Source organism: Phocoena phocoena, chromosome 11, assembly GCF_963924675.1.
Source record: "Phocoena phocoena chromosome 11, mPhoPho1.1, whole genome shotgun sequence".
NCBI classification, from domain to species: Eukaryota; Metazoa; Chordata; class Mammalia; order Artiodactyla; family Phocoenidae; genus Phocoena; species Phocoena phocoena.
Window position 1 is genome coordinate 51,489,774 of NC_089229.1, and position 24,308 is coordinate 51,514,081.

At 40.9% G+C, this 24,308-nt stretch overlaps 1 protein-coding gene across 1 annotated transcript in view; it reads left to right on the plus strand.

Annotated features, from left to right (window-relative positions):
• Positions 1-4,201: 4,201 nt before the first annotated feature.
• Positions 4,202-24,308, plus strand: part of WIF1 (WNT inhibitory factor 1) — an 86,383-nt gene continuing 66,276 nt past the window's right edge. The window contains exons 1-2 of the mRNA XM_065887417.1: positions 4,202-4,349; positions 4,849-4,988. Coding sequence (XP_065743489.1) covers positions 4,202-4,349; positions 4,849-4,988 — 288 coding nt within the window. The remainder of the gene's footprint in view (positions 4,350-4,848; positions 4,989-24,308) is intronic.

The following is a 24,308-nucleotide window of genomic DNA, read 5'->3' on the forward strand; positions in this document are numbered from 1 at the left end:
TGTAAAGTTACTCCTTTTACCTCTTTCCATATGGAACTCTATGAAAGGAAGTCACTATGCATAGCCTACGCTTAAGAGTGGGGACAGCCATAAAAAGAAATGAAATTGAGCTATTTGTAATGAGGTGGATAGACCTAGAGTCTGTCATACAGAGTGAAATAAGTCAGAAAGAGAGAGACAAATAGCATATGCTAACACATATATATATGGAATTTAAGAAAAAAAAATGTCATGAAGAACCTAGGGGTAAGACAGGAATAAAGACACAGACCTACTAGAGAACGGACTTGAGGATATGGGGAGGGGGAAGGGTAAGCTGTGACAAAGCGAGAGAGAGGCATGGACATATATACACTACCAAATGTAAGGTAGATAGCTAGTGGGAAGCAGCCGCATAGCACAGGGAGATCAGCTCCGTGCTTTGTGATCGCCTGGAGGGGTGGGATAGGGAGGGTAAGAGGGAGGGAGATGCAAGAGGGAAGAGATATGGGAACATATGTATATATATAACTGATTCATTTTGTTGTAAAGCAGAAACTAACACACCATTGTAAAGCAATTATACTCCAATAAAGATGTTAAAAAAAAAAAAAAGAGTGGGGAGTTATGCTCTACCTCCTTGAGGACAGTGTCTCTCCATAAATTATTGAGAATTCTTCTCAGCACAATTTCTATAACCAACTCCTACTTCCCTTTTTGGCTTCATCCATCCCTCTCTCCCCCACTCCAGGCTCATCACATTGCAGATCAGTACATTCAGGTTCTGGATGGTACCATTCCTTCTCTCATCTCTGTTCTCACTATTGCTGGACATCCCTTGTCTCTCTCCCTTACATGTTCAATTCCCCTTTAACCTTCAGAACTGCTTACTCAAGTACCCTGGCCCCTAGGAAGTCTTACCAGAACCCAGTCTGCATTAGGGGACTTTTCTCCCAGTCCCAAAATACCCTGTGCACATCCCCATCCTGGCATTCATTCTTCTTTATTGTTCATTCTTAACAATCTCCCCTGTTAGACGGAGAGTTCAAGAGCAGGGGCTGTCTTTTTATTTGCCCTCCTATCCCCTGTTCCTGTACAGTGCATACATCAGACACACAGTCAGTGTTTTTTTTAATGAATGAATGAATGAACTATAAAACTTTCAGAATCCCAGATATGAGATTTCTCCTTTGAATTTCCAGTCCTTTTGTCTTATCAACAATCATTGTATTCTGCCTTGAATTACGGTTACTTGGGTACTTATCTTATTCATTTAAATAGCTCCAGTGGTCTTCAAGGGCTGGGATCGTGTTTTGTTTCTCATGTAGTTTCGTGATATTTTTCACTGGCTTTGCCTCTCCTGTTGTTTCTAGGACAGTGTCTTGCACAAAATGGGTGTTTAATAAATATTTGTTGAATGAGTGAATGAGTTAATGAACAAATACATGAAGTTGCCTACAAATGTAATTCACAAGAATTAATTACACAAGGAAAGGAAGGATAATGGACTGGAAAAATAAATGGTCGGATTTTCAACTAAATGAAGTTAACTCCCAACACCTCCTAGCATATTATTTCCAACATTTTATCATGTGCAAATATTGTTGCATTTCTATTTGAGCAGAGAAATTTTAAAACATGACTTTTTTTCTGAATGAAAAAGCCTCTTTGCTCTTTAACAATAGAAGGGAGAGTCCAGCCTGATTCAACTCTTAGGTGGACCTTCCCCCCAAAGATACACCATATTACTCTTGAAAATAGCTGACTGGTTCCTTCCTTCCCTTTAAAAACCAAAAGAGCCCAAATCCAATATTTTTAAATAACACTTTTCTCTATCATAAAATGTAATTTTTCTAAGTGTCCACTGCTGGGGAGAAGTGAACAGAGACCCATTGTTCTGGAAAGAAAAATTCCTTACAGCACGATATACTACCAGTATCACCAACACCAAATTCAACTGTTGCAGAAAGACCTCACTCAGGGGAAGGTGAATTAGGAGAGAATTTAGTCCCTCTTTTTCTCTACATAAAAAGTAAATTTTATGAAGGCTATTATTTCTCAGTTAGTATTTGATTAGAACAACCTGTAGAGGGCGTCCTTGCATCAAGAGCCGTAGGGGTTTGAACACTACTGAGGGAAAAATATATTTTTAATTAAAACGACAACTTTCTGGAGTAAAGGAAGATGTCCACTGTGTTGCAAAAGGATTATCTTTAACTGGGGGACAACTGGCATTACAATGCTAAAGTGCTTTAAGGGTTTCGGAATGTATATGAATACATTACATAAATGAATATTCACTGAAATAAAAACTCATGAAATCTTTGAAAAGAGGTAAATGTTATTGTAAAGAAGAATGGCTGTGAAGCTTTGGATGCAGACAGACTTAATTATGATTTACTTATCAGTGGAGGTATAGTGGTTAAGAGAATAGGCTTTGAAACCAGAGTGCCTGGAAATTTGAACCCTGACTCTGCCTCTGACCCGGTAAGTAACCATAGTTACCACTGGGTAACCACAGTCAACTAACTTACTGGATCTTTTTGAGCCTTGTTTCCCCATCAATAAAATGGGAATAATAATAGTACCTATTTAAAAGACTTGTGAGGTTTAAGTAAGCACTTTAAAGTACTTTTACAATTAAAACACAAAGTTCAAATCCATTGTAGATTTCGTCTAGTTCTTTCCAAAGATCAACAGTTGCACGGTTGAAAATATTTCATAATTGGAAATACACATATTCTGTTCTCTTTAGTAACTTCTCATGACCCAACGCTTAGCTGAATTCATGCACGTGTTCCGCTTCTCTTCCGTTGTTGCCGGTTTGCTCTCCCCTCTTGAGGTATCCACTTCTGCAAGGGACTGGGTGAAACAACATGCCCTGCCCCAGATGCTCAATCCTTGGGACATTTGTCCAGCATTCGGATGCCAAAAAATACAGAAGTAAACAACTCTTTTCTGAGTCTGAAATCTAAGTTAAAAAAATTAAAAAAACCTTTGCTTCCGTTTTCATTGCTCATCCAAGGGATTAGGCAGGAGGCAAAACAAATCCTCTCTGCTGGGGTCGAGTCGGTGTGGCTGGGCTGGAGCCCACTGCCAGCCAACTACTCTTCCCACAGGCAAGGCCAGATCCTTGGTGTTGCTCTAAAGTGCCTGCGATTTCAGTACCAGCGCGGCACGCCTCCAAATTTCTTAAAATACCGGCAACTATGAAGATATTCACAACTTTTGGGAGCCCTACCCCAGCAGGTCAGGTAAGCCTGTCATCCAGAGCTCAGGGAACTCTTCCAAGTGCTTCCGGTGATCAGGGAGAAGAGCCTCCACAGCTGTTAAAAAGCATCCTCCATGGTGTCAGGCAAGTGAGCAATGAAACCCCACGCCCCCGCCAACCTGAGCGCCAGCCATCAGGGAACCACTGGACGGTCGAGTCTTGGGTTTTAAATGGATGGGAATGCGCCGTGTCAGCTTAGCGCGGATGGATGAGGATAGGGTTTGCAGGAGGAATGACAGTAGCGGAAAGGGAGAAGTGGAGGAATATGCGCCTTCATTTAGCCCCGGAGTACAAATGGGAGTTATCATCATCATCACCTGCGCTCAGTCAAGCCCTGTGAAGTCAGTTCACCCCACTTCCCTCCATTCATGCCTCGTCTGGCCAGAGGCAGAAGCGAGGGACGTCCCAGAGGCGCCTTTGAGCGCCCTTCTCCGCAGCTCCCTCCACCACGTGCGCCTTTCGTGCGTGCTCCCACGCGGCGCACAGCGGCGTGGACGCTGCCTCCCGGGTCCCGTGCCGCCCCACCCCCGTGCGTCTCCCCAGCGCCGCCCAGTGGCGGCCGACTGGGCCGAGTGCCTCCTCGTTCGTACCGCACTTGCGCCGGCCCTTCCCGCTCTTCCTCTCCCGCTGTATTTAACCCTCTGACTGTTGGCCTCGCTCGGCGGGCTGGCATCTCCTGCTTTGCCAGTCTTGCGTCTCTGCTCTCCCCTGTTCCTCCTGCGCCCCCGCCCCCCACCCCCGTCTTGCCCCGCTCTCGCCGGTTCTTCCACTCCCTTCTCCTCTTCCTCCTCGCGCTCACCCGGGCTCACTCGCATCAGAGCCGAGAGGCTACACGCCTAGCTGACTACGCGGGAACGGCTCCGGTTGAGAGACAGCTTAACGGCTGCAGGTTGGGTAGGTGCGGCAGGAGTTTCAGCTGCGAGAGCCACCAGCCAGGAGGTCCGGAATAGTATGGCCCGGAGAGGCGCCTTCCCTGTCGCCGCGCTCCGATTCTGGAGCATCCTCCCGTGCCTGCTGGTGCTGCGGGCGGAGGTCGGGCAGCCGCCGGAGGAAAGCCTGTACCTGTGGATCGATGCTCACCAGGCGAGAGTGCTCATAGGTAAGGTTTCGCGGCTAACACGGGAGCTTCTGCTTCTTCCCCCTGCCTGGGTCTTCACTCTCTGTCCAGCTTTTCCATTAAAGGAGGAGAGATGCATACACTTAGTATGTTTTCAAAGCTTAATTTCCAAGGAAGATTGGTCTCCCCCTTTTAATTAGCTTTTTTCCATCTAAAAGCGTATAAACTTCTCTCTCAAGAAACCTAAGCTGATCTAGTGTTCTGATCATGCTGTTGCTAGTTTCTACAATCCTGCGTTTTTAGGTGGACCCGGCATTTGCTAGCACCAGTTAACTCCACGTCCACTCCCTTTCCCCGAAAGCATGCGTCTTTGGCATCATTCTTATCACCCACAGGAATATCAGTTGGTACGAAGGCAGGTGCCTTGTGAAAAGAAATGACCCATTACTAATTCTTTGGTGTTCTTTTTGCGTGCAAGTTCTCATTTGGATGCTTTTAAGTCCAGCTAGTTTGATAGTTTTATTTGTTTTTTTAAAACCAGGATTTGAAGAAGATATCTTGATTGTTTCAGAGGGGAAAATGGCCCCTTTTACACATGATTTCAGAAGAGCACAACAGAGAATGCCAGCCATTCCTGTCAATATCCATTCCATGAATTTCACTTGGCAAGCTGAAGGGCAGGTGAGTTATGTTAACCAGAAAGGTTGAAGAAAATTACCCTTTAATATTTACAGCACCTGATGGCAGGTAGAAATAATACTACATAGCGTGTAGTCGGCTACATTTTTTTACAATTTTTAAGAGTGATTTCTCATCTAATTTCCAAAGCATATGAAGAGTTAACTCCCATTTATTTAAACATGTCACATAAATTAAAGATTCCCAAAAGAAAGGGGTAGGCAAAGTGCCTAAGATCACTATTTTGATAAGTCTCAATGTCTTCAGGCTGCTGGAAATATAATGACCTCAAATACCAACATTACTTTTTTTTCTGTGTTCACTGACATTGAAATTTAGCATAATATTTAAGACTCTTTTCTGTAGTATATACCAACCACCTGTGACATTGTTTACAACAATGTCATTGTTTAGAACAATGTCACAGGTGGTTGGTATATACTACAGAAAAAACAAATTTTAAAGTCGATAAGTATTTTTGACATTGTGCCTTTGAAAAAAATTGGTATGTTGAGTGTTATTCACTGGAATGATGTGAACACTATATATTTCTGGCAAGAATTCACAGACTCAAAAAGTGTCATATAAGAATGTTTGTAACATTGCAAGCTACTTTTTTTTAAATACTTTCATATGGAAAAAGAAAACTACACTATATTTTTATGAAGTGTTCCTTTTATTTCTTAGCACATCAGCATCTTTTGTATGTTACCTTTTGTAGAGGTTCAGTATTACATAAATGACCTAATTTGGGAAGGAAAGGGAGAATAAACATTATGTGAGTTTAGTTTCTTTTGTGCAGTTGGAGAATTTACTCTAGATGACAAATGGTAAGTAAATTCTTTTGCTCGTTGGTTGGTAAAGTGCATCTACTTATGAAAATCATTGTAGTTATAATTAAAGTCACATTTTCAGGTCTTTTTATTCTAAAACTGTTTAAATGGATATCTTCATAAAGAATGTGATCCAGAAAACACTTTATAAAAAGTAGCTATTTTGAATTGAGACACCACTAGTGTTCCCTCTAATTACGTGTTGTAGTACGGGCGTGACCATTTTAGCTGCCTTTTTTCCTTCACGTCTGTTCTCTCATTTTTCCTTTCTAAAACAGATCAAATCTAGACCCTTCAACACTTCCATTGTCATAAAGGAATAGATGTTTTGGATCCACCAAAGTTCCTAACAGGAAGGTCATCTATTCTACTACCCCCATTCTGCAGATAAGTTCATTGAGGCTCCTGTTGCTCTATAGGGAGAGTATTCCTCTTTTTTTTTTTTTTTCCTACAGTTTCCTCTTCACAGATACTTTATGAACAACTAATTTTGAAATATTATGAAATCAGTAATAAATCAGCGAATGACCTTTTATTATCTCCTTTTCTTTTTCACCTGAATCTATTGTGTTTGACCACTTGTCAGCTGGGATCAATATTTTTAAAAACATTTGCTTTACTTCTAAAGAAAATGGATTTGTAAGAACCATTAGAAGGTAGTTTGACTTGCACCCCTCCTTAGCTGAAAGGGTTCAGTAACTGCACTTGAAGTAGAAAATGTCAGTAGCTCCGATTGATTGATCAATTTATTTATTTTTCCTCTGAGTTTGTCTTCCGAAGAATGAAATTTGAAGCAAAGACTTAAGTTCCATGCTCTCTCCCCTTTGCAAACGTTGGCGTATTGTTCAGTACAAAATGGATTGCATATCAAACAATCTCAGGACTATTTCTTGTAGGGGATTAGAGAAGGTGGTAGAACTGGCATGGAGATGAAGCTTCTCGAATCTTTCCCTCTCTTGTTTAGGTGTTGATTACCCATGGGGATTATGCAGGCCAATATTAGCACCTCAGTTATCGTACTCTCTATGTCCAGTCTGCTCCAGATAGGTTACCACAGGTAATTGTGGGAAATCTGATATGGTTTTTTTGGAGCAGTGTGGCGTACTGGGAAGGGGGAAAGGATCTACACAATGCCAAACAGCTAGATGTTTTAAAATATTATTTAAATTTGACTAATGCCAATAAAGTTCTGTGATTCCAGCACCATAATTTTTGAAATGCATGGAAATTTTGAATATGAGAAAAATGACTTCAATGTCAATTAAGTATTTTGAAAGGCATCTTTGGCTAAAGCCAAACCACATCAAAATATCTACGTGGAAAATGAAAAGTTCATTCCATTATCTAGTTATTTCATTCAAAAGAATATCAAACATTTAGGGATTTCAACACAAGCAAAATACATAGCTGATTAATGAAATTTTAAACTTAATATTTAAGTGTTTTGGAAACGTGGGAAAAGTTAAAATAACTTTAGGATTAAGATCTAGCAGAGGCAGTAGGTGTTATCTACTTCCAATAAAGTATTGTCCAGTAACCCAAGGGGTCCTTGGAGCCATTTAAAATAACTTTCATGTTCTACTTCAAACAAATGCAAATAAAAAGTACAGTGAGAATCATTTCCTCACATCACATTGGTCAAGTTTTTTAAAAGTGTTTTTAGTATGTGGAGAATTATGCATACTTATTTGTAGCTGATGCGTATGTTAGCCTTTCTGCAGGGCAATTTGACTTTGATGGCAAAAGGCTTGACATAGATCCTTTGACTAGGAAATTTTACTTCCAGAGATTCCTCCTAAGGAAATAATCATGGATATGAATAAAGTTTTTGGTGCAAGCCAGTTCCTGGTCATGCTATTTATAAAAGTGAAAAACGGCAGAACCTAGAGGTCTGTGATAGTGGCAAGAAGCATTAATAAGAATATTCTAGACATCTACTCAATGCTATGGAAGGATGTTCATGACAAATTAAGTCAGTCGTCTATAACAGTATATTCTGTTTGGTTCCATTACAAAATATGTGGGCAGACATAGGAAAACATGTCTGATAAAGGTCTGATCCTCCAAGGTGTTCACATTAGTTATATCTACATGTATTATGTTTTGGTTTTTTCCACAGTGAATGTGTATTGGTTTGTAATTTTAAAAATTATTTTACATGAAACACATGTAAAAAGTTGTACTTTAGAGTTTAAAATTGTACGATGTTCTGTATTGTAAATAGTTTATTTCATTTATTATCCAGTATCATTTATCCACTACATATCACTCACAAAACGGTAAAAGAATTTGATTTCATGGCCGATTGTAACCTATGTAGCCCAAATTTGCTAATGTTTACCTTATTCTCACCTACCAGTTTCTTATGAAATCTTCAAAAATCTGCTTTGCAAAGCTTTCCTGCCTGAAATCCAATTCCCTGGCCTCTTCCTCTTGCTGTAATCCTCATTTTCCATGGACAACCCTGTCTCCTCTTTATCTCCCAAAATCTGCTTTGCAAAGCTTTCCTGCCTGAAATCCGATTCCTTGGCCTCTTCCTCTCCCTGTAATCCTCATTTTCCATGGAAAACCCTGTCTCTACTTTATCTGCAATTTAAAATATTCATTTTCTGACATGCTCCTTCTCAAGGCTTTTTTTTTGGCTGCACTGGGTCTTGGATGTGGCGTGTGGATTCTTCTTTGTTGTGGCGCGTGGGCTTCTCTAGGTGTGGCACATCTCAAGCCTTTTAGATTAGAGAAGAATTTCTACTACAGAGGCTGAGGCTTAAAGGATTTTTGGTAATTAAAGTGAAAATACTCTTTATTACTGTACATAACTTACAATAGTTGATGTTTTTCAATGAGGCATTCCTTATTCTAATTTTCCCCTAAATTTGAGACAAACAACAAGGACCTACTGTATAGCACAGGGAACTATATTCAATATCTTGTAGTAACCTATAATGGAAAAGAATCTGAAAAAGAATCTATATATCTGAACCACTTTGCTGTACACCTAAAACTAACACCACTTTGCTGTACACCTAAAACTAACACTATATTGTTTTTTTTAAGTGTGCACTACAGTATTTTATTTTTTTTAACAGCTTTATTGGAGTATAATTGCTTTACAATGGTGTGTTAGTTTCTGCTTTATAACAAAGTGAATCAGCTATACATATACATACATCCCCATATCTCCTCCCTCTTGCGTGTCCCTCCTACCCTCCCTATCCCACCCCTCTAGGTGGTCACAAAGCACTGAGCTGATCTCCCTGTGCTATGTGGCTGCTTCCCACTAGCTGTCTACTTTACATTTGGTAGTGTATATATGTCCATGCGACTCTCACTTCATCCCAGCTTTCCCTTCCCTCTCCCCATGTCCTCAAGTCCATTCTCTATGTCTGTGTCTTTATTCCTGTCCTGCTCCAGTTTCCTCAGAACCATTTTTTTTTTAAGATTCCATATATATGTGTTAGCATATGATATTTGTTTTTCTCTTTCAGACTTACTTCACTATGTATGACAGACCCTAGGCCCATCCACCTCACTACAAATAACTCAGTTTCGTTTCTTTTTATAGCTGAGTAATATTCCATTGTATATATTTGCCACATCTTCTTTATGCATTCTTCTGTCGATGGACAGTTAGGTTGTTTCCATGTCCTGGCTATTGTAAACAGAGCTGCAATGAACATTGTGGTACATGACTCTTTTTGAATTATGGTTTTCTCAGGGTAAAGGCCCAGTAGTGGGATTGCTGGGTCGTATGGTAGTTCTATTTTTAGTTTTTAAGGAATCTCCATACTGTTCTCCATAGTGGCAGTTTCAATTGACATTCCCACCAACAGGGCAAGAGGGTTCCCTGTTCTCCACACCCAATCCAGCATTTATTGTTTGTAGATTTTTTGATGATGGCCATTCTGACTGGTGTGAGGTGATACCTCACTGTAGTTTTGATTTGCATTTCTCTAATGATTAGTGATGTTGAGCGTCCTTTCATGTGTTTGTTGGCAATCTGTATATCTTCTTTGCAGAAGTGTCTATTTAGGTCTTCTGCACATTTTTTGATTGGGTTGTTGGTTTTTTTGATATTGAGCTGCATGAGCTGCTTATAAATTTTGGAGATTAATCCTTTGTCAGTTGCTTCATTTGCAAATATTTTCTCCCATTCTGAAGGTTGTCTTTTCGTCTCGTTTATGGTTTCCTTTGCTGTGCAAAAGCTTTTAAGTTACATTAGGTCCCATTTGTTTGTTTTTGTTTTTATTTCCATTTCTCTAGGAGGTGGGTCAAAAAGGATCTTGCTGTGATTTATGTCATAATGTTCTGCCTATGTTTTCCTCTAAGAGTTTTAAACTGTCTGGCCTTATATTTAGGTCTTTAATGCATTTTGAGTTTATTTTTGTGTATGGTGTTAGGGAGTGTTCTAATTTCATTCTTTTACAGGTAGCTGTCCAGTTTTCCCAGCACCACTTATTGAAGAGGCTCTCTTTTCTCCATTGTATATTCTTGCCTCCTTTATCAAAGATAAGGTGATCATATGTGCATGGGTTTATCTCTGGCCTTTCTATCCTGTTCCATTGACCTATATTTCTGTTTCTGTGCCAGTACCATACTGTCTTGATAACTGTAGCTTTGTAGTATACTGTGAAGTCTGGGAGTCTGATTCCTCCAGCTCTGTTTTTCTTGCTCAAGTTTGCTTTGGCTATTCAGGGTCTTTTGTGTTTGCATACAAATTGTGCAATTTTTTGTTCTAGTTCTGTGAAAAATGCCATTGCTAGTTTGATAGGGATTGCATTGAATCTGTAGATTGCTTTGGGTAGTATAGTCATTTTCACAATGTTGATTCTTCCAATCCAAGAACATGGTATATCTCTTCGTCTGTTTGTATCATCTTTAATTTCTCTCATCAGTGTCTTATAGTTTTCTGCATACAGGTCTTTTGTCTCCTTAGGTAGGTTTATTCCTAGATATTTTATTCTTTTTGTTGCAATGGTAAATGGGAATGTTTCCTTAATTTCTCTTTCAGATTTTTCATCATTAGTGTGTAGGAATGCAAGAGATTTCTGTGCATTAATTTTGTATCCTGCTACTTTACCAAATTCATTGATTAGCTCTAGTAGTTTTCCGGTAGCATCTTTAGGATTCTCTATGTATAGTATCATGTCATCTGCAAACAGTGACAGCTTTACTTCTTCTTCTCTGATTTGGATTCCTTTTATTTCTTTTTCTTCTCTGATTGCTGTGACTAAAACTTCCAAAACTTTGTTGAATAGTAGTGGTGAGAATGGGCAACTTGTCTTGTTCCTGATCTTAGTAGAAATGGTTTCATTTTCTTCACCATTAAGAACAATGTTGGCTGTGGGATTGTCATACATGGCCTTTATTATGTTGAGGTAAGTTCCCTCTATACCTATGTTCTGGAGGATTTTTATCGTAAATGGGTATTAAATTTTGTCGAAAGCTGTTTCTACATCTATTGAGGTGATCATATTTTTTTTATCCGTGTTTGTTAATGTGGTGTATCCCATTGATTGATTTGCATATATTGAAGAATCCTTGCACTCCTCGGATAAACCCCACTTGATCATGGTTTATGATCCTTGTAATGTGCTGTTGGATTCTGTTTGTATTTTGTTGAGGATTTTTGCATCTCTGTTCATCAGTGATATTGCCATGTAGTGCTCTTTCTTTGTGACATCTTTGTCTGGTTTTTGTATCAGGGTGATGGTGGCCTCATAGATTGAGTTTGGGAGTGTTCCTCTCTCTGCTCTATTTTGGAAGAGTTTGAGAAGGGTAGGTGTTAGCTCTTCTCTAAGTGTTTGATAGAATTCGCCTGTGAAGCCATCTGGTTCTGGGCTTCTGTTTGTTGGAAGATTTTTAATCACAGTTTCAATTTCAGTGCTTGTGATTGGTCTGTTCATATTTTCTATTTCTTCCTGGTTCAGTCTCAGAAGGCTGTGCATTTCTAAGAATTTGTCCATTTCTTCCAGGTTGTCCATTTTATTGGCATATAGTTGCTTGTAGTAATCTCCCATGATCCTTTGTATTTCTGCAGTGTCAGTTGTTACTTCTCCTTTTTCATTTCTAATTCTATTGATTTGAGTCTTCTCCCTTTTTTTCTTGGCGAGTCTGGCTAATGGTTTATCAACTTTGTTTATCTTCTCAAAGAACCAGCTTTTAATGTTATTGATCTTTGCTATCATTTCCTTCATTTCTTTTACATTTATTTCTGATCTGATCTTTATGATTTCTTTCCTACTGCTAACTTTGGGGGTATTTTTTGTTCTTCTTTCTCTGATTGCTTTAGGTGTAACGTTAGGTTGTTTATTTGAGATGTTTCTTGTTTCTTGAGGTAGGATTGTATTGCTATAAACTTCCCTCTTACAACTGCTTTTGCTGCTTCCCATAGGTTTTGGGTCATCGTGTTTTCATTGTCATTTGTTTCTAGGTATTTTTTGATTTCCTCAGTGATCCCTTGGTTATTTAGTAGTGTATTGTTTAGCCTCCATGTGTTTGAATTTTTTACAGATTTTTTCCGGGAATTGATGTCTAGTCTCGGGGCGTTGTGGTAGGAAAAGACACTTGATACAATTTCAATTTTCTTATATATACCAAGGCTTGATTTGTGACCCAAGATATGATCTATCTTGGAGAATGTTGCATGAGCGCTTGAGAAGAAAGTGTATTATATTGTTTTTGGATGGAATGTCCTATAAATATCAATTAAGTCCATCTTGTTTAATGTATCATTTAAAGCTTGTGTTTCCTTATTTATTTTCATTTTGGATGATCTGTCCATTGGTGAAAGTGGGGTGTTAAAGTCCCCTACTATGATTGTGTTACTGTCGATTACCCGTTTTATGGCTGTTAGCATTTGCCTTATGTATTGAGGTGCTCCTATGTTGGGTCGTAAATATTTACAGTTGTTATATCTTCTTGGATTGATCCCTTGATCATTATGTAGTGTCCTTCTTTGTCTCTTGCAATAGTCTTTATTTTAAAGTCTATTTTGTCTGATATGAGAATTGCTATTCCAGCTTTCTTTTGATTTCCAGTTGCATGGAGTATCTTTTTCCATCCCCTCACTTTCAGCCTGTATGTGTCCCTAGGTCTGAAGTGGGTCTCTTGCAGACATGATGTATACAGGCCTTGTTTTTGTATCCATTCAGCCAGTCTGTGTCTTTTGGTTGGAGCATTTAATCCATTTACATTTAAGGTAATTATCGATATATACATTCCTATTACCATTTTCTTAATCGTTTTGGGTTTGTTATTGTAGGTCTTTTCCTTCTTTTGTGTTTCCTGCCTAAAGAAGTTCCTTTAACATTTTTGTAAAGCTGGTTTGGTAGTGCTGAATTCTCTTAGCTTTTGCTTGTCTGTAAAGGTTTTATTTTCTCCGTCAAATCTGAATGAGACCCTTGCTGGGTAGAGTAATCTTGGTTGTAGGTTTTTCCCGTCATCACTTTAAATATGTTCTGCCAGTCCCTTCTGGCTTGCAGAGTTTCTGCTGAAAGATCAGCTGGTAACCTTATGGGGGATTCCCTTGTATGTTATTTGTTGTTTATCCCTTGCTGCTTTTAATATTTTTTCTTTGTCTTTAATTTTTGATAGTTTGATTAATATGTGTCTTGGCCAGGTTCTCCTTGGATTTATCCTGTATGGGACTCTCTGTGCTTCCTGGACTTGATTAACTATTTCCTTTCCCATATTAGGAAAGATTTCAACTATAAGCTCTTCAAATATTTCCTCAGTCCCTTTCTTTTTCTCTTCTTCCGGGACCCCTATAATTCGAATGTTGGTGCATTTAATGTTGTCCCAGAGGTCTCTGAGACTGTCCTCAATTATTTTCATTCTTTTTTCTTTATTCTGCTCTGCAGTAGTTATTTCCACTATTTTATCTTCCAGGTCACTTATCCGTTCTTCTGCCTTAGTTATTCTGCTATTGATTCCTTCTAGAGAATTTTAAATTTCATTTATTGTGTTTTTCATCATTGTTTGCTCTTTAGTTCTTCTAGGTCCTTGTTACATGTTTCTTGTATTTTCTCCATTCTATTTCCAAGATTTTGGATCATCTATCATTACTCTGAATTCTTTTTCAGGTAGATTGCCTATTTCCTCTTCATTTGTTAGGTGTGGTGGGTTTTTGCCTTGCTCCTTCATCTGCTGTGTGTTTCTCTGTCTTCTCATTTTGCTTAACGTACTGTGGTTGGGGTCTCCTTTTTGCCGGCTGCAGGTTCGTAGTTTCCATTTTATTTGGTGTCTTCCCCCAGTGGCTTACGTTGGTTCAGTGGGTTGTGTAGGCTTCCTGGTGGAGGGGACTGGTGCCTGTGTTCTGGTGGATGGGGCTGGATCTTGTCATTCTGGTGGGCAGAACCGCATCTGGTGGTGTGTTTTGGGGTGTCTGTGACCTTATTATGATTTTAGGCAGCCTCTCTGCTAATGGGTGGGGTTGTGTTCCTGTCTTGCTAGTTGTTTGGCATAGATTGTCCAGCACTTTAGCTTCCTGGTCGTTGAGTGGAGCTGGGTCTTGGTGTTGAGATGGAGATCTCTGGGAGATTTTCGCCGTTTGATATTACGTGGAGCTGGGAGGTCTCTTGTGGACCAGTGTCCTGAACTCGGCTCTCCCACCTCAGAGGCACAGGCCTGACACCCAGCCAGAGCACCAAGACCCAGTCAGCCACACAGCTCAGAAGAAAAGGGAGAAAAAAAGAAAGAAAGAAAATAAATAAAAGTTATTAAAATTAAAAATAAAAAATTAAAAAGTAATAAAAAAAAGAAAGAAGAGAGCAGTCAAACCAACAAAAAATCCACCAATGATAACAAGTGCTAAAAATTATACTAGAAGAAAAAAAAAAAAACGACAGACAGAACCCTAGGCCAAATGGTAAAATCAAAGCCTATACAGACACAATCACACAAAGAAGCACACACATAGACACAAAAAGAGAAAAGGAAAATAATATATATATCTATATGTAAAAAAAAAAAAGAGCAACCAAATCAATAAACTAATCTACCAATGATAATAAAGTCTAAATACTAAACTAAGATAAACATAACACCAGAAACAAATTAGATGCAGAAAGCAAACCCCAAGGCTACAGTTGCTCCCAAAGTCTACTGCCTCAATTTTGGGCTGATTCGTTGTCTGTTCAGGTATTCCAGAGATGCAGGGTACATCAAGTTTATTGTGGAGCTTTAATCTGCTGCTCCTGAGGCTGCTGGGAGAGATTTCCCTTTCTCTTCTTTGTTCGCACAGCTCCTGAGGTTCAGCTTTGGATTTGGCCCCGCCTCTGCGTGTAGGTCGCCTGAGGGCGTCTGTTCTTCGCTCAGACAGGAAGAGGTTAAAGGAGCAGCTCATTCAGGGGCTCTGCCTCACTCAGGCCGGGGGGAGGGAGGGGTACGGACGCGGGGCGAGCCTGCAGCCCCAGAGGCTGGCGTGACGTTGCAGCAGCCTGAGGCAAGCCGTGTGTTCTCCCGGGGAAGTTGTCCCTGGATCCCGGGGCCCTGGCAGTGGCGGGCTGCACAGGCTCTCGGGAGGGGAGGTGTGGACAGTGACCTGTGCTTGCACACAGGCTTCTTGGTGGCGGCAGCAGCAGCCTTAGCGTCTCATGCCCGTATCTGGGGTCCGCGCTGATAGCCGCGGCTCGTGCCCGTCTCTGGAGCTCCTTTAGGTGGTGCTCTGAATCCCCTCTCCTCGCACAGTGGTCTCTGAAACAATGGTCTCTTGCCTCTTTGGCAGCTCCAGACTTTTTCCCAGACTCCCTCCCGGCTAGCCATGGCGCAGTAGCCCCTTAAGGCTGTGTGCATGCCGCCAACCCCAGTCCTCTCCCTGCGCTCCGACCAAAGCCGGAGCCTCAGCTCCCAGCCCCCGCCCATTGTGGCGGGTGAGCAGACAAGCCTCTCGGGCTGCTGAGTGCCTGTCAGCACCGATCCTCTGTGCGGGAATCTCTCCACTTTGCCCTTCGCACCCCTGTTGCTGTGCTCTCCTCCGTGACTCTGAAGCATCCCCCCTCCACCCCCCGCAGTCTCCACCCGAGAAGGGGCCTCCTAGTGTGTGGAAACCTTTCCTCCTTCACGGCTCCCTCCCACTGGTGCAGGTACCGTCCCTATTCTTTGTCTCTGTTTTTCCTTTTTTCTTTTGCCCTACCTAGGTACGTGGGGAGTTTCTTGCCTTTGGGAAAATCTGAGGTCTTCTGCCAGCATTCAGTAGGTGTTCTGTAGGAGTTGTTCCACGTGCAGATGTATTTCTGATGTATCTGTGGGGAGGAAGGTGATCTCCACATCCTACTCCTCCACCATGTTGAAGGTCTCCCCACAATATTGTAAATACACTGCACTTCACATTTTTAAAAAAGCTGAATTTGGGTGCTACTGACTGGAATCATTCACAAAGACACAACTATCCAGGCAAAGTTCTCAGGCTTTCCTTATACTTGATTTTGTATTATTATTGTTGTTATTTCTTTTTTTTTTAACATCAGTATTGGAGTATAATTGCTTTACAGTGGTTGTTCTTGTTATTTCTGGCACTTTTCAATAATTCAAGAAGTTGTCTTTAATTGATAGGTAGCTAGTAAAGTTTATGAACACATTTAAATTAACCTTACATGTTGGAAAATATTTCACTTTCTACACTGTATCTTCAGTATATCTAATATTTTCTATTTTCAGTGATCACACATCGAACAAAGGAGCACATTTCTGCAGTTTAACCCAATAACGTCAATTGTCCACAGTATACATGTGTGTATCTGTATCCAAATTCAGTTTTAAAATGAGGAAATTACCACTGGAAAAAAGAAAAGTTAGAAACAGGCCATTTTGCCGACATCTGACTCACAGTTTTGCTAATTTTTTAAAAAAATAGAATCACTCTACTGACATGTACGTGTAAGATCAACTGGATAATCTAGTTTCGTCAGTCAAATACCCCTAAAGCTCCAGATAGCTTGTTTTTGCAACGTTGTGTTTGGTATGATGTAACACTGGCCCCCTTAAACTAGCTGCAGTTTGAGGTCTCAAATTTCCCCTTGGACTGGTTGAGTTAAGGAGACCTGTATTGAAATGGTTTTTTCCTTCCTTTCTTCCCTTGACAAAATCAAAGAAAAACAATTGAGAGTGAATTTTCATTCAAGTACTTCCTCTCCGTCTTCAAAAGAACGGCCAAATGCCCTGAAACACCTCCTCCCAACTCTGAAGTTATGGTAACACTTATTATTTAAATCCCTTAATGTGTACTGTCCACATTTTTTCCTAATGGAGTTATGATTGTGTTGGTAGTTACAGCCGAGTAGTTGCATACCTTTGTACTCCTGGGGTTTGCCATCATACCTTTGCAGTGCTTTTATGTCATGAAATGGAGGAAATGCCTCGTTTTTTGACCCCTGTTCCATGGTTTCAAAGTGGGAATGTGAATATGTTTACATACTGTGAGCATGATTTTTTTAAAAGAAGGTACTTATATCAAAAGCACAGCTTTAACAAACCTCCCTTTTTTTAAAAATATATTTGATGCATTTTATTCCACTCGAATAAATCCATTTTCTACAAAAAAACAACCACAGCTTTAAACCTTTAGTGTTTAGATTCTGCTATGCTGTAGTATTTTGCATTGTGGTGTTGTGGACATGCCACAAGGGAATCAGAGAGTAATTCTGCAGAGGGCCCATTTCATTTAGCAAAGCAGGCATGTGTCAGCCATCTGTCGTATCTGCTGATAGAAAACAGCAGTAAGTTTCTCAAACTTTTGCAAGGAAAAAAAAAAGGCTTTATAGCTTAGAGGAGATGAGTTACAAGGTACCTTGTAAGCCACATCTGGTTCTAGAGCGATTTACATGGTATAAATGTAAACTGTGCTTTGTCTTCCTTACACAGTGGTGTAAAGGCACGTAAACAAACCATTTGCCGTTATCCTCTATCTTTATTTCTGACTTTTAAATGCTTGCACCAATAGAAATCTTTTAGATCATTGTGGTGAAGTGGAAAGGACTGATGTTCAATAAAGCATTTTGTTTTGGATTAAACTCATTTAACTTAAATGTCCCTAATGAACAGGATGGGTGTTGTGAGGAAACAACTTTGGGGATTGAGAGTATAGTGAAAATGCTTCTCATCCTTCAGCTGGATCTCTGGAAGAGGTATTGTCAGATCAGGGCTTCTTTTGCTGCAGTTTTTTAGCCAGCTTTCTCTATTTGCCAACCTGGGATGAACTTGGTTACATTCCCCTGAACCTTAGTGGATGGGGAGTTTTTCTCCCATGCAGGAGAACATGTTCTCTGCCTTCAGTACACAGTCAGTCAACAAACACAGACACTCAGTCAGTCACAGGAGCATACAAAGAGGAGTAAACATGGTCCCTGCCCTCAGGTAGCTTATAGTCTAGGAAACAGATATCCATTACACTCAGGCAAATGAGGTTAGAAAGTCTAGGACTGGCAGAGAACACAAAGAAGGCCATACTTTTCCCTGTCTGGAGGAGGAAAGGAGCCAGGAGCTGAGCATGTGATGTCCGAATTCATTCCTGCAGGATGAGTAAGCTTTCATCAGACCAGCGAGAGAGGAGAATGCCTTCCAAGTGAAGAGCTCAGGATGTTCAAGTGCATGGAGCTCTTAAAGGGAAGGCATGTTCTAGGTGATCATGATGGACCTTGTGTCTCATCTGCAAGGTAAGGGAAATTCAGTCAAGGGGATGTCAAGGTCAAACAATGGAGAAGTGTTTTGGGGGAGGAGAAGAAGGCAGAAACAATTCAGGGAGGTTTCTGTCTTCTCTGCTGTGGAGAATGGACCCAACATTTTGCAGCTTTGTCCCAGGGATGTATTAAGTAAATCTTTGGTTTCTCTGTTGGGTAGACAGTGGCTTTTCTTTTCTTTTTTGAAAATTTGTTCAAGTATAGTTGATTTACAATGTTGTGTTAATTTCTGCTGTACAGCAAAGTGGTTCAGTTATACATACATATATATGTATATACATTCTTTTTCATGTTCTTTTCCATTAGGTTTATCACAGGATCTTGAATGTAGTTCCCTGTGCTATACAGTAGGACCTTGTTGTTTATCCATTCTATATATGATAGTTTGCATCTGCTAATCCCAAACTCCCAAAACATCCCTCCCCCAACCCCCCTCCCCCTTGGCAACCACAAGTCTGTTCTCTCTGTCTGTGAGTCTGTCTCATAGATAAGTTCATTTGTATCATAGTTTAGATTCCATGACAGTGGCTTTTCTACAACCACCATTTAGCTCTTCTTTCTTACTAAACTTTTGGAAGAGTTTGCAATGATTAGTCTCAGCTCCAGGTTACATTTTTTTAGGTGATTAGGGCACAGAACTATAAAAAATCACTTATGTGAGTGCATAGGAAAAATTTTTTCTAATGGAATCTAGAACTTTGAACTTACTGTAAAAGGATGCTTGAGTAAAGAAAGTAATGTTAATTTGAAGAAGAATTGACTTAGCATCTGTTCTCAACTCCCATACTACCTTTCTGATTATCAAGAAAACTTTTTTAAGTATCAAGAAAAGTGTAATAAAGATATAGAAATTACACTTGGCAGGTGATCTTTCAGTTAAAATAATGAGAGGTCGAACACTGGAAATGGGTTAACTCAAACTAAGCCTGCTTCTTCAAGTATATGACTTTCTCTCAAAACCTAATAGTTAAAACTCTAAAGTCATAGGACAGGTTCTCTTCTTCCCTGTTTTCCTCAGGTAGAGATACGGCTGTCTATGCCTCTGCGCTGTACATTTTGTCCTCTTTTTGGATTTTATGGATGAATCTGATTAAAGAATCTTGGAAAATATCAGGCATCTTTTGAAACCCATTCCCCTGAACAGAATCTCACAGGGAAGCAGTGTGTTGTGGGCCTGGGACAATGGGACAGATTTGGGGAGTGAGTTCTTACCTGGCAGTGATGAGAGAAAGGACGTGAACCCAGTCCTTGCGTAGCTGCTCTTTGGCCAGAACTCGGATCATGCACTGCGTGCAAAACATGATTAAGAACCAAGTCCGTGCCCTTGAGAAAATTAGAAGCTAACTGGAGAGGCAGCTATATATAAACAGATCATCTTAATAATTCCTGGTAAGTGGTATTGTAGAAGTACTGAGGCATTCCCAGGTTGGAATAAGAGTACACAGGAGAAGTAACTCCGGCACTGGGTCTGACTATAGAGTTGGACAAGCACAAACATGGAGGAGGGGATGATTTTTAGGGAGAGGAGACAACGTCAGACAAGGCAGAGAGACCAGAGATACATTTTCTGGGGAACTAGTACTTTGGTGTGGCTGGAGTGTATATGCAAGGTAGGGAGTGGAGAGGAAGGCAGGGGGTAGGTCTAGACGACTTTGTCCTTCATGTTAAGGCATCTGAGACTTACTCTATAGGCCGCGTTGAGTCAGTCTGTGAAAAAGTATAAAGCAGAGGACCACAGAGTCAGAGTTACAGTCTTTAGATCATCCTGTCAGCAGAATGGAGGAGAGCTTTGAGGGGAGTTGACAGCAAGGAGAGAAATCAGGGATAATGAGATACAAGATCAAGGATGAAGAGAAGGGAAAATGGATTGGGGAAACATTTAAGAGATAAAAATCTGAAAGTCTTGGTGCTAAGAGTAAGGAGTGCCTCATTTCCTCCACTTTCTGCTTCACTAACTTGGCAGTAGCCCTGTTAGCCTTTCTGTCCCCTACCCCCAAGCTTACCCTTCCTGCCTCAGGGCCTTTGCACATGAAGTTTGCTCTGCCTAGGTGCACTCCTGCCAGATTTCTGTGTGGCTTGTTCCTTCGTCTCCCCCATGTCTGATCAAATGTCACCCCCTCTAAGAAACTTATCCGACTCCCCCCTCTAAAACAAGAGCTACCCACCACCCAGCACTCTGAGTCTTCTGCTCTGCTGCATATTTTTCCATGGCACCTAAAATAATGATAATACTTGATTATATTGGACTTTAATTGTTTGACTCTCCCAATAAATGTAAGTTCATGAGAGCAAGGACTTTGTGTCCTATTCACCATATAACTCCAGGTCCTGGAACATCTCCTGATACACAATAGGTAGGCAATAACTATTTGTTGAATGAATGAATATACTATTGTTCCCATTTGATAGATAAAGCAACTGAGACACAGAGGAGCAAAGGAAACACAGGGAGCAAGGGACAGAGCTGGGATTTAATCCTAGGCAGGTGAGATCCAGAGCCCTTGCTCTGGTAAGTGCTAAATAGAGGTATGAACACACAGCGAGCTCTGGGAACACAGAGGAGGAAGGAGCTAGTTTTGGCTGAAGAAGTAGGGGAAGGCTTCACCAGAGAAGATACAGTAATCGAACTGGGACTTGAAGGATGTGCATGAGGTGGTTTAATCAGCTGAGACGGGAGCAAGGCACAGGAAGGAGGGCTGTCACAGGCAGAGGCAAAGGAGTTGTGCGAGTGCATTCTGGGAGAGGCTGGTGGTGCCTGAGACTGAGGGCTGATGAATGGAAGGGAGAATACTGGGGGCTAGGGATGGGGGGAGATGAGGCAATAAAGCTGGATATTTGGTAAGGGCCAGATGGAGAAACACTAGAACCCACGGAAAGGTCACTTGACCCAATTCTTAAATCTATAAGAAAAGCAGTTTAGATGACCTCTAAATGCCTTCTGAATTCTGAAATGTTGATTCTATGTCTTAAGTAGAACATCTTCAATCATTTAATATTAATGGTAATATATATTTATTTTTTTGCGGTATGCGGGCCTCTCACTGCTGTGGCCTCTCCCATTGCGGAGCACAGGCTCCGGACGCGCAGGCTCAGCGGCCATGGCTCACGGGCCCAGCCGCTCTGCCGCATGTGGGATCTTCCCGGACCGGGGCACGAACCCGTGTCCCCTGCATCGGCAGGCGGACTCTCAACCGCTGCGCCACCAGGGAAGCCCATAATGGTAATATCTTTATACAAACTGTAACGTCTGTCTCTAGATTTTTTTAAATCAAGGTAGAAAGATTCTTCCTTCAAAATGATCTTGTTGTCAAATTTAAAAAGATTCTTCTGAGAATACTTTCTTTATCCTATGTTAATGATAACAGCCAATACTTACATAAAACATACTCTGAACTGGGCACTCTTCTAAGCACTCTACAGATATTATCAGATCCTCACAACAGTCCTGAGGTAGGTACTATTATTATCCGCAATTCACAGATGAGGAAACTAGGGCATAAGGAAGTCAAATTACTTGCCTAAGACTATACAGCTAAGAATACTTATGTACACATTTATATACTTCACAGATGTTTCTTTGATGATTTTTGGAATATCTTCTCATTCCAAAAAATAGCAATTCATAGAACACTCATCAATATTTACATGTCATAGGTTCTGAGAGTACAAATTTTGATTGATCTAACTGCCTTCTAGGAATTCACCAGCTGGTGGTGAAGACTGTGACATCAAAAAGGCAATCATAGGGCTTCCCTGGTGGCGCAGTGGTTGAGAGTCTGCCTGCCAATGCAGGGGACGCGGGTTCGTGCCCCGGTCCGGGAAGATCCCACATGCCGCGGGGCAGCTGGGCCCATGAGCCATGGCCGCTGAGCCTGCGCGTCCGGAGCCTGTGCTCCACAACGGGAGAGGCCACTACAGTGAGAGGCCTGCGTACTGCAAAAAAAAAAAAAAAAAAAGGCAATCATAATCATTGTGATAAGTTCTCAGGGCCACCATGTACAGCTGAACAAGGTTTTTCATTGCATGAGGGAACCTGACCAAAGAGGCAGGTTCAACCTGACCAAGCCGAAATCCAGCCCATGTTTCACTTGTCAGGTCTTATAGCCTGACACAAAGCTGCCTCTGCCCGCGGTGGGGGGGGAGGGCACTTACACCTAATTTGCACAGAGCCTTCATGTGGGCTAGCTGTAGCCCCCATTAACTGCCCTAAGAAAAGTGCTACTGGAGCATAAAGCCAGAGGATTTTGCCATTGATCAGGTAAATTTGCAGTTGCTTATATTCTGGAATAGACATCACAGAGGAGGTGACATCTAAACTGGGTCACAAAAAATGTTCGTTCAGTAGGCAGAGAGTGGCCAAGGCGGGTAGGGATTGGATGGGCATTCTAGGTCTGCTGAATGACCTGTGGGGAGGCACACAGGATTGAGAATCATTGGTGTGGTTGGAGAATGACAATTAGCTCAGAATGGTTAGGGTTTATGGAACATACCTGAAGAACATAGATCTGAAAAAGTAAGTTGAGGAACATTATGATGACTTCTGTATGCCACAGTTGTCTTGTAAAAAGTGGGGAGCCATTGAAAGTTTAAAAGTAGATGAAAATGTCGTATCTGTATGGAGGATAACTTCGGTGGCAGATGGAGGATAGATGATGAAGTACCTGGCTGAGGACAGGAGCCAGTTAGGAAGTTACTTAAGACACCACAAGAGGTGACGAGGATGTGAACTAAGGCAGGTAATTGGGGGAGAGAGGGAGGAGAGAGGAAGATACAACTGAGAGGTCTCTCTCAGTGTAATTGACAGGACTTATTGAATGTGGGTATTACGGAGATGGGGGAATAGAGGATGACTCAGATGGTTGGGCAGGTAATTATGTCTTAACTGAGAAATTAATTACAGGGGCAAAAGCAGAACAGTTTGAGGTACAGAGACAGTAGGGTCCATTTGAAAATCGCTGAACATGAAATTTCTGCTGAACCTTTCAGATGGCAAAGTCTGGTGTACATTTGAAAACTGGAGTCTAGAGCTAAGACTTCAGGAGTAGAATAGAAATACTGATTTTGGAGACTTTGGAACCTTCTATTCTTCCTCCCTTTCTTCCTTCTTTTGACCTCAACTCAATAAATATTTATTGAGGGCCTACCTAATGCCAAACATGTGTTGAATGCTTAAAAAAAAAAAAGAGAAGAAAATGTGAATTGTATATGATGCTTGCCTTCAAGGCGACTACAATCTGGTACAGAAACAGATACGAACCAAAATAACAATAATACAATATCAACCATGTAATAATGCAATATGAACAAGATTCTATGAAAGTACTGAAGAAGGGAGCATTACCTCTGTTGGGAGATGAGTGAATTACCCGCATAGGGTCCCCAGTGTTCTTCAGGGCATAGCCTGAGACCTGTGAAACTAAGATATGCACATTTGGAACAACTTCTTTGCTTAACTTCATGGCTTTTATGTACCTGAGATAATTTGGCCTAATGTATTCTGCCTTCCACTTGCCATATATATATATTTTTTTTTTTTTTGAAATGACTACAACAAATGTCACTATACTGCTAGGTGATAGAGTAAGTCAGCTCTCCCAAATTAAACATTTAAAACTACTTTTAGGAAACTATCTGTGGGAGCTGAAGATACACCTGAATAAACCTCCAATGTAGGACTTGTTAGGATGCCTCATTTCAAAGGGTTATTTCAGTACTGGTCATGGATGCACCACTGGGAGGATTCACAAGTCCAAGTAGGACATCGCCTAATCAAGGCAATAACCAGACGGATCTCCAATAGACTTGTAAAAGTACTC